Source organism: Acanthisitta chloris, unplaced genomic scaffold (assembly GCF_000695815.1).
Source record: "Acanthisitta chloris isolate BGI_N310 unplaced genomic scaffold, ASM69581v1 scaffold38376, whole genome shotgun sequence".
NCBI lineage: Eukaryota > Metazoa > Chordata > Aves > Passeriformes > Acanthisittidae > Acanthisitta > Acanthisitta chloris.
The window spans coordinates 1-10,303 of record NW_008680423.1 but is presented as its reverse complement, the minus strand read 5'-3'; the positions used below and the strand labels follow the sequence as shown (position 1 = coordinate 10,303).

General features: G+C 43.4%; 2 protein-coding genes across 2 annotated transcripts in view; one reads left to right on the top strand and one right to left on the bottom strand.

The window, feature by feature from the left end:
- Positions 1 to 2,659, top strand: part of EIF4ENIF1 (eukaryotic translation initiation factor 4E nuclear import factor 1) — a 19,772-nt gene extending 17,113 nt beyond the window's left edge. Inside the window, 3 exon segments of the mRNA XM_009077697.1 lie at positions 1,188 to 1,526; positions 1,733 to 1,897; positions 2,418 to 2,659. Of these exon segments, the coding sequence (XP_009075945.1) occupies positions 1,188 to 1,526; positions 1,733 to 1,897; positions 2,418 to 2,659 (746 nt within the window).
- Positions 2,660 to 5,586: 2,927 nt separating this feature from the next.
- Positions 5,587 to 9,604, bottom strand: DRG1 (developmentally regulated GTP binding protein 1; the record flags this gene model as incomplete). Its single annotated transcript, XM_009077699.1, has 7 exons — positions 5,587 to 5,702; positions 6,060 to 6,182; positions 7,071 to 7,238; positions 7,413 to 7,543; positions 8,243 to 8,412; positions 8,970 to 9,039; positions 9,429 to 9,604. Coding segments are annotated over 7 exons (938 nt in total), but the record flags the coding sequence as incomplete, so codon positions are not given.
- Between the last annotated feature and the right edge of the window lie 699 nt (positions 9,605 to 10,303).

Below are 10,303 nucleotides of genomic sequence, written 5' to 3'. Positions count from 1 at the left end.
CCTGATGAGTGGAGGTGAGGAAGGTATAGAAGTGAGTGAGCCTGTAATGAGAGGGGAGGCTAGAGCTACGGAGGGAGATACACTTCCAAGTGTAATCTTCCAGCAGTGTTGGGTTTTAATCCATTTTTTCCTATGTGTCAGTTTGTGAGCAATAGTGACTAAGAGGCCTGGACCATAAGAGTTTGTTTGCAACTTTCCTTGATGAGCAAGCATAAAATCAATGATGCTTCTGTAGCTCTATGCCAGGAATTGAAAACTTAGAGTGCTCTTGGTACATCTTAACTGAACAATCAAAGCTGAGACCAATTAGGCTCTTTCAAGTGCAGCAAATGAGGGAAGCATTTTGTCACCCGAACTGGTGTAAGAGGCTATTAAAAGGGAATGCTGGACACTGTTTTCCTGGCTCAGTCAGACTGACAGGGCTAATGGCCATGACATTGTACTGCAGTGTAGGTAACTACAGAGGTAGCTTGCAGTTCCTGTTAACAGGACACCTCAGCTGGTAGCAGGTGATGTTAAGGTATTTTAGGTTTTGTCTAAGTGATCTGGATGGTCTGTGGAAGTAGCTTCTTGAGGTGCTTTAGTGTTCCAAGTCTTGCTAAGCAGATAACATACAGAAGACTGCTGCTAACCTCCAAACACATATAAACTGAAAAACCACTTTGGGATTTGTGACACACTCCAAATTGCAGCCTTGTCTAGGGAGGATCCCTTGTACCCCCTGTCACCTTTGGGACTGACTCATTCATGCTGCCAATACAAAATTCCCAAGAAAGAGGCAAAAATAAGAATTAACAATGCAGTTACTGCTGATTCTGGTCTAATTTCAAAGCCAGGTTGGATAAAGCCTTGAGCAACCTGGGTTAGTGGGGAGGTGTCCCTGCCCATGGCAGGAGGGGTTGGGACTAGATGATCTATAAGGTCCATCCCAACCCCTAATATTCTATGATTCCGTTGTAATTTAAGCTTGCTGTTAAGGGATTTCTGTGGAACATAATCCTTCTTGTTACTTTTTTTAAATAATTTGGCCAGAAGCATCCAGGAAAGAGATGCTTACTAATAAATATACGACTACAGTTCAGCTACTTCTGGAATCCTAACTATCAAATCCAGTCATTAGCATTAATTTTCATTAGGAGTAATCTCTAGCTGTGGACTGTAATAGTTGTATTCAATTCTAGCTACAGATAACCTACTGTCTAGTTCTGTGGAGAATGCAGATCAAGGAACTTTGCCCACCTTAGGTACCAAACTACCTGCACTGCAACGCTCTGCATGTTCCACACCTCTTACCCAAGCAAATCGTTGCACCAAAGAGCAAGACTACAGGCCCAAATCAGCTGGTAGGAAGACTCCTACAATGGCCTCCCCAGTACCAGGAGGCCCTTTCCTTCGTCCTGTTCATCAAGTACCCCTTGTTCCCCATGTACCACTTGTACGACCTGCTCATCAACTGCACCCAGGATTGGTCCAGAGAATGCTGGCACAGGGGGTCCATCCGCAACACCTTCCTCTGCTGCAAGCAGGTAATCCATCCTTTTTTTCCTCTGAAGTTAATGCATGTTCTCTTTGAGACTGTGCACGAACTGATATTATTGGTACTGTTTATTACATCAGAACTTGCCTTTAAAATCAGGCAATAAATTCCAACCCATCTAAACATGTGTGTTGTGTTTTGTTGAAATTTCCTTATTCTTATTAGGTAAGAAATCTCCTTGCTTTTGTTCAACAGGTATGCTTCCTCCTGGAGTGGACCTGTCTCACTTGCAGGGAATATCTGCTCCCATCCTTGGCCAGCCTTTTTATCCACTACCAACAGCAAGTCATCACATCCTAAATCCACGCTCGGGGACACCTTTGCAGCTCGCGGTGATGCAACAGCAGCTACAACGATCAGGTAGGCTGAAGCAGAAAGCAGCAGTGTGAGGTCTAGAACACTGCACATCCTGCTCCAGGTACTGTACTCGCTGGGCTGTTTCAATACATTGGGCTACCAGCAAGCTACTTTGTTAATTTAGATAATCTCTAATCCTCTGTGAGTATCAGGCAGTTTTGGCCACTGCAGGTTCTTGTGCCAGAAGAAAGACCAAGTGAAGCATTTGGTTTCAGTGTGTGTTGTTACTGACAGATCTGCCTCTTGCAGCATGTGTCCAGGTTTCCATCCTTGCTGGGCAAGAGGCCACCCACCATCTCCAGTAAAATGCTATTTGATGCTGGTCTTCCAGTTCAAACCTGAATGATGTTGTGCCCAGATCTGGCAGTGCCAGGCCATTTATGGGAGTCCTAATGCAAATGAGCATGTGGTGCCTGAATTTCGCAGGGTTCCTAGAATGATTAAAGCCACATTCAGCTCACATGCCTTATCAGGTGATAGCTCGAGGGCAAATCTGTGCTGAGTATTGTTCCACCTCTAATAGCTTTACATTTCACAGGCTCTGGAGCACAGGGATCACCTGCTGGTGCACAAACAAACCCCCAAAATGTGCTGCCTCGGACTGGATTCTCTCACGGGCACACACAGCTTGACCATCGCCCCAGCCAGAGAAGTGGCTCTCCCATTGGCCTTGCAAAGTGGTTTGGTTCAGATGTCTTGCAGCAGCCTCTCCCTTCCATGCCATCCAAAGTCATCAGTGTAGATGAACTGGAATACCGGCAGTGAACAGTGACCACTGGGTGGAACACTTGCAATTCTATAGACTGGATGAAAAATGTCCATAGTCAGGACTTCACCTCTGTTTTGTTTTTTTGGGGCTTTTATTTTTAGCACTCTGTGCAAGATTTCTTTCTGAGAGACTAAAGCACATGGCACCTGTCCTGGTCTCATGTCTGCATCAAGACTAAAGAATCCATTATGGCTTGGATAGTGAAGCCTGAAGAAATTTAGATGCCAGACAAAGCCAGTTTAATCCTGGAAGTGTCTTTTTTTTTTTCTTTCGTTTTTGTAAGATATGTGAATGAAGTGCTGATATTCTCTAGTGTAGAGGTAGCAGCTGTGGATTCCTCCTGCAGAAAACTACATGTATAGACCTTTGTGTACAGACTTGTGTATAAACAATCTTTTGTACATATACACCTAGAATAGCCTTTTTGAATCTATACAGCTGTACATAAGAGTAGCTGATAACAGTTGAGCTTTAGTTGTGCCTATGGTTTGGACCTTTTTCCATTGTACGTGTGGGACTTTTGTTTAAGATTAAAGTTGCATATCCTAAGTGTGAGTGAACAGGATGAAGTTGCTTTGCCTTTTCTTGCTGCTCATCTCCTCTAGGTCTCCCTGTCACATCCTTCTGTCACGTACTGTGCACTCAGTGTAGCTCAAGTGTCAAAGTATAAGCCCACATCTTGCTGTCTGTGTAACAAAGGTCTGATGCCCTGTGTGTGACTCTTGACACCAAATGAGAGAATTGTTTAGTTTTTGAACAGCCTTGAGGATGGGACCTGGTGCAGTCATGATAAAGCCAAATCTTCAGTCTATAGGTATCTACTGGTCATAGCTCTTTCAAGAGGGCTGGTGCTGGTCTTTGTTTAGCTGCAGTATTTTTCTTGTTTTAATTTTTCAAACCAGTTACTAAAGGTCATCAAAACGGAGCCTTTGAATCCTCACCCTTCAATTCCCCAGTCCTAGCTGTGGTTTTATACCACCTTTAGTTCTGTTTGTAGAATGCAGTCCTGAGAACTGTCCTCTAGTTGTGCATCCAGTGATGCAGTTACTGTGAAACTTGCCTTTGGAGTCTTGTTCTGTGGCTTGAAAGGGGGAGGATGGGGTAGTTTTGTGATCTTACTGTGTATATTTGGTTTTAAGATACTATGTTCCTTTTAAGCCTGTTTAACTTTACTGAAGAGTTAAATGTTCTCTTCCATCCTTCTGCATGGTTCCTCACTTCACTCCCTCACTTGCGTTGAGTCTAGTACTGCTGTCATGTCCTCTCTCTAGCTTAGGCTGTTGTGCTCTTTTAAAGGTGGTGAAAGCAAAACCAGAATTCTCACAGACTTCCTCTTTGTTCGGCCTCACTGAATGCAACACCAGGAGTAGGGAAATACAAAAGTCACCTGTCTGTATTCTAACCACTGCCCGTGTGCTGGGGTGGGTTTCGTCAGTGCAGCAGAGACAGTGTTGTGTGGAAATAGCAAGCTGAAAGCTCCAATGTGGAAGCTGTTGGGGGTCACCCATATTTTTAGTGGTTGTTCCCAAAACAATCCCTGTAAAACATGCAATCACCAGCTTGTCCTTGTAAGATTGTTTTCATACTTTTTTAACTTGACACTTTCCCAGTAACGTTCTGTAAATAAAGTTGATTCTACCAGCTGTATCAACTACTCTTGTACTAAATTGTCAGTATATTGATTAATTTTTAGCATTGTTCTTGTGTGTAAGCTGGAACCATGGTTTGAGCTGAATCTGCTCCAACTTTAGCCCAGGGGTGGGGAGGAACAGTCTGCTCTGTTGAAGGTTAACTGGTCTCACTGGACACACAGACTGGAATTGCTGCATGAAAGTGTTTCTGTACAGCCCTGGTGGTTCAGTGTACCAGAAGAACTTATAAAATTAACCAGCTCAAACAAAAGGTTGAATATGGGGTTCACTGTGCACAGCTCCTACTCTGCCCCTTGCACTCAAGGCTGATAACCACAGCACACCTGCAGCACTTCCACTAATTTATCCAGGAAGCTAGAAAAATAACTGGTTGGAAATGCTGAGAGTAGAATCAAGGCTTGGATGTTTCCTCACTAGACTGAGTAGCGACCACTGTTGTAAAGATTTAGTGTTTGAGTGGGTGTCTAATCACTGCATTTCTCCTTGGATGTGTAATAACATGAGGGGGAGCATTTCTGATGCAACTAAGTGAACACCCCTATTAACCAAACCCCCCTCCTTCCTTTTTGTAGGAAAGCAAATGCTAGAGGCTGATGTATTTGATAGAGCTCTTACCAGGAGATAAAAGCTGCTTTATTCCTCTATTAAAGCAACAGACTCTCTAAAGAGCAGCCTCTGCTTCTCTTGTGCACCTTACTTGCCTTCTCTAAACTAGGCAGGAAATTCTTTCAAGAAAACTTAGAAGGGTGTTCAGTCCTTACCACAGTAAGACACAAGCAGCACCCTTGCTTCCACTAGTCCACACAACTGAAACAGCAACTGCTCCTGAGCAGAAACATCCAGCTTTTCCACAACTGCAGGACTATTAATAGCCTTGAAGTATTCAAACAAGAACACTTTCAGATTAAGGCAGCTGGAACTCTCTGTCCTCTAGGATTGTTTCATAAGATGTAGTGCTCCAGCCTCTGCTTTTCATAGCTTGTTTTAATTTAGAATAAAATAATTCCTGATGTGTGAACTTTTTTCCAATTTGGAAAGGCATGTACAGGCAGCAGAAAATCATCCCTGGCATCAAAGCTTCCTGTGAGATTTTGCCCTTGTGAAAGTCACTTAACTTGAATTTCTCATGTCTAAGCTCTTCCAGAACAGGATACTGCAGTACAAGCTGGCCAGAAACATCAGTTTTACTATAATAAAAACCCAACATCCATTTAGAAATGGCCTTTTTTTGCTACTTAAAATTAATGACAAAATTCAGGTACAGCAACAAACCATGTGAGAACAACTTTATTTCTTCACAATCTGAATAACATCCTCATCTTCAAGAGTATGATCTTTGCCAACTTTTTGAGGATTGTGTTTAACAGATGAACCCCAGACCAGTGCACTGAAAGGAGAAAAAAAAACAAATTTAAAAGGTTTAGTATGATAAGTAAACAGCACAACAGCTATTTCTGTCACAAAGCTAATACAGAAAGCAATGCTTCAGAGCTATTTTTATTCTCCTGCAAGTACCTGGCTGAGTGGTGTGTGAACCAGGGTACAAGAGATCAAAGCAAAGCACGAAGGCAGCCAAAACACTCAAGCATGTGGGCCAAGGGCTGTAATGCTGTGTCTAGTGCAACTTCCAGACACAAACATTTTCCCCATGGAGAAAATTTACCCAGGAAAGAGCATATGAACATCAAATATAGCCATGGAATTTTCTACTCTGTACAAATCGTTCTTTTAAAATAATACTTACTATTTGAAATCTTTAATGAGATTTTTGTGGATCTTCATGCAAAAATCCTCCACTGTAGTCTTGCAGTAAGGTAGCACCACGGGAGAGGTGTAGTCTGGGAGTTGCCCTTTGGGTTTGGTGTAGCTGTAATGGAGATGGAACAGTCAGTACCAAAACCTCCTCTTTGAACTCATGAAATCTCATCGGTCATCCACACATCACCCCAGGCACATGGGCCAAGTTCCACTGTTCCAGTGGTGACACTGGATGTGCTGTAAAGTGTTTGGTGTTCCTAAACTGAAAATGCATCCGAGGAGCCAGTGGCTGCAAAGGTTTCTTACTAGGGATCTTTGTGTAGGTGCTTAAAAAAAGGATGAAACAGGACTAGCTGATGGAAAAGAACATCCATGATATTATGATTCTGACTGGTGATTTTTCTGTGACAAAACTCAACAGGTATTAGAAAAAACACTTGACAAACTATAGCCCAGAGGTCCAAACATACTAAAAATCCCTTTTCACAATAGATTTTATATTATCACAAGGCAGATACAAATTTAGAAGATTAGAGTTATGTATTATGAGTATTAACAGATTTGCAAATTCATCCAAAAATGCATTACAATTTTGAGGTAAACCTGGAATAACTAATACAGTAAAACTATCTGACATTCTAGATACAGAACTAAATTCACTTTTGTTAAGAGAGCTGAATGCATGACAGTCATTTTTTCAGTCTACCTCTGGAATTCATGATTTTACACTAAGTTTGAGTAGAATTTCATGTTTTCAGGAAGTTTTTAGCATATGCTTTGGTCTTGGTTCCACAAGGTCCTCATTTAATTTCCCTGCAAGTTAAAATGTAGCACTTGTGGCTGCCACACAACAGACGAGCACAATTTCCTGTTTATAGAGCAAACAATTCAGCTAGTAGAAAACCATTATAAAATAATCTGCATTCATCCATTCCTGAGACCTTCTTCAGTCTCAGCCTTACGCTGCACTCCACAGAAAGCACCGATTGTGACTCACATTCGCACTAGCTTCAAGTAGTCCCAAATTTTCTCCAGCAGATCATCAAAGTTCCAGCGATGATGAGCAGATATTGGGACACAGTGGGGTACTTTGTAAATAATATCTAGTTCCTCAATGGAAATTTGGTCAATTTTATTCAGGACATAAATGCATGGGATGTAAACCCTGCAAAGAGAAGGAAATGGTTACAGCAGCCCAGCAGCAGTACACTACAACCTTCACTCTATCCCTGTTGATGCCACATTGCTGGCTTAGCTTCTGTGCGAAGCGAACTCCAGGGACAGTTCCTTTCCTTGCGATACAAACTGCAGGCATGCCAAGCCAGGGTCCCAGCAGTACCTGTTTCCTTCAACAACGTCAATCAGGTCATCAGCAGTGGCGTCGCTGCGCAGTGTGACATCAGCGTTGTGAATCTTGTACTCCGCTAAGATGCTCTTCACTGTTTCAGTATCCAGCTCACTCTGAGGGCACTGAACATGGACACAGGATTAGGGAATGGAAGAGTTTACAGCCAAGTAATTGTTACAATTAGCAGTGCTGTCACCTAGCAACCACTGAATATGGATTACTAGAAATAATTGCTGTGTTAAGTTATTGCACGTGACTGGCAATAGGTAGTCTGAGGAGAGGTCAGATTTAACTCCTAACAGCTTCATTTATATTAGCACCCCACTGAGAGCTGCAACCAGACATTCCAGAAGCGTTTCCTGTCAGTCTGGGACCAGTTACAACACAAACCCCACACAACTACATGCTAGGTACTTAGAGCCCAGAGTTCAGAGTTTTTGTGTCTGTGGCTATTTCTATGTTTTTAAAGATTCCATGGTAGACAGGAAATGAGGAGTAGTCCAGGTTGCAAGGCCTGGAACTCTGAGAAATCTTTTCCAGAAGAACACTGTAGCCACCAAGTGAAAAGCAGTTTTTGCACACTCTCCTTTTGGACCTCAAACTTGTAAGTGTGGAAAGTGACTGCGCCTCTGCTTTGGGGGTGAGGAGGTGGTCAGGCTCCAGGAGAGGTGTGTGTTGCCTCCAAGGAAAGTTCATGACAGCAGTTCAGCCTCTAAAGCAGCCACAGCACAGCATGGTCCCAAGCAAACCATCAACTGCAAATGCCTCTTCCTGCAAGCAATTTTTTTTTACATTTTGGTTAAAGAAAACTCTCAACTTACTGTGGCTGTAAGGTTAATGCCTCCTTTATCCTTTTTTTTAAAGCCAATATTGGGGGGCTTACTATTCAGTCGAATTCCAAATCCCTCCAGTTCATTCTCAATGATTTTCTTGTGACCAAGGGGTTTCAGCACATCCAGAACAATCAGAATGAGATTACAGGTTCGAGCAACTAAGAATCAGAAAAAAAAAGTAATTTCTCAAAAAAGCACATTCACAACCTGAGACAAAACACCCAAAACATGGCTCGGTGCACTGATGACAGTATGACCCCCCTGAAGGCCAGCACACTGCCCCTTCCAGTGCAAGACTCAAGTTTATAGTGCTGGCCAAGCACCACTGATAGACAGATCCTGACACGTTGTAAGAATCAGAGGCTGGGAAAAAAATCTTTCTTCCTGTCTCCACTCAGACCCCAGACTGAGGGCTGTAAGCTGGGTGAAGAAATGCAGACAGCAGCCTTGTTCAGGATGGGATCACATCTGCCTGCAAAACTGCTAATGTACTTTCACTGCAGTGTCAACACAGAGCGTGAGCTCAGCAAGTGCACAAAGGAGAACTGAAAACAAACCAAAATGAAAACAGCTACTGCTTTTCTGCAGGCAGCTCAGTGCAGCAAACAATCCAGCTCTTTAGAGACATCAGCAATGGTGATTCCACCCTTCATTCTCCTGTGCTGTGCTAACTGAGCCAGTGACGGGCTGCTGTCTCCAGCTCTAATACACTCACCTGCGATGACCTGTCGTCCTCTGCCTTTGCCATCCTTGGCACCTTCAATAATTCCTGGCAGATCAAGCAGCTATTTGTTCACAGGAAGGAAAGTATCACATGAGAAAAACAGTCTTCTTCATTGAGAAAATAAATCCTACTTTGACATAAGCCAGCTGACCCTATTGCACATCTGAACAGCGTATGACAAGACTGTTTCCCCTTTGATTCTTAGATACTGTCTTAGCCCATGTGCCTTATTGGTACAGTGAAACAGATCACCTCATAGACAATGTAACAATTACCACAGGAACTTCTTCCCAGGGCAAATTGAAATGCAGGAAAAAATCAGTACCTCATAGAAACATTTCCAAGGTATTGTCAAGCACTTCTACCCTGCTGATGTCAAACCAGACCACTCAGCCCTAACAGCACTGCATCTATTTACACCATCTCACCCTCACAGGCACAAGATCTCACCTGTATCTTTGCTCCTTTGTACCTGATGACTCCAGGTACAGTAGTCAGTGTAGTGAACTCATATGCTGCCACTTCAGAGTACACTCCAGCAAGGTTACTCAGCAGAGTAGATTTCCCCACTGATGGAAACCCCACAAACCCAATTCGGGCATCACCTGTCTTTGCAACATCAAAACCTGCAAATAAGGAGCAGAAATATTTGTTTAATGACTGACGTTTTCTATTTTCTAAGGCTCTGGACAGCAGTCCCACTATTATTTTTAATATTGCCTGACCAAAAGCCAAATAAGCTTCCCTACAAGGAGGATGACAGTGCGAAACAGAGTCACAACCTATACTGCCTTGCACCACTTTGTGCACACTCCATGGCATGAACCTGTCAATAAAATGTTGGCTGTGAGACTTCCCAGTTGCCTATACTTGACTTGAGTGCAGGTGGAACGTTTTCTTTAAGCACTGACAATTCACATCTTTACAGATAAAACCAGGTCACTGCTGCAAGATGCTTCTTCACGTAAAACCCCTAAGACTTCTGCAAACACAAGATTCTATCAGCCAAAATGCAGCGGCACTTTCTTTTACTCTTCAGCCAGGGTTCCACCCCACAGCCCTAGAAAGGACACCAGACCATGGCTAAGGTCCTGTACAGGGAAGGACAAGGGGAGGGGAAGGCACAGGTTGCTCAGAGAAGCTGTGGTTGCCCCATCCCTAGAAGTGTCCAAGGCCAAGCTGGACGGGGCTTGGAGCGACCTGCTCTAGCGCAAGGTGTCTCTGCCCACGGCAAGGGGTGGAACGAGACGAGCTCTGAGGTCCCTCCCATCCAAACCATGATATGATTCGGAGATGATCCAGCAGCCTGACCCGATGTGGACAAG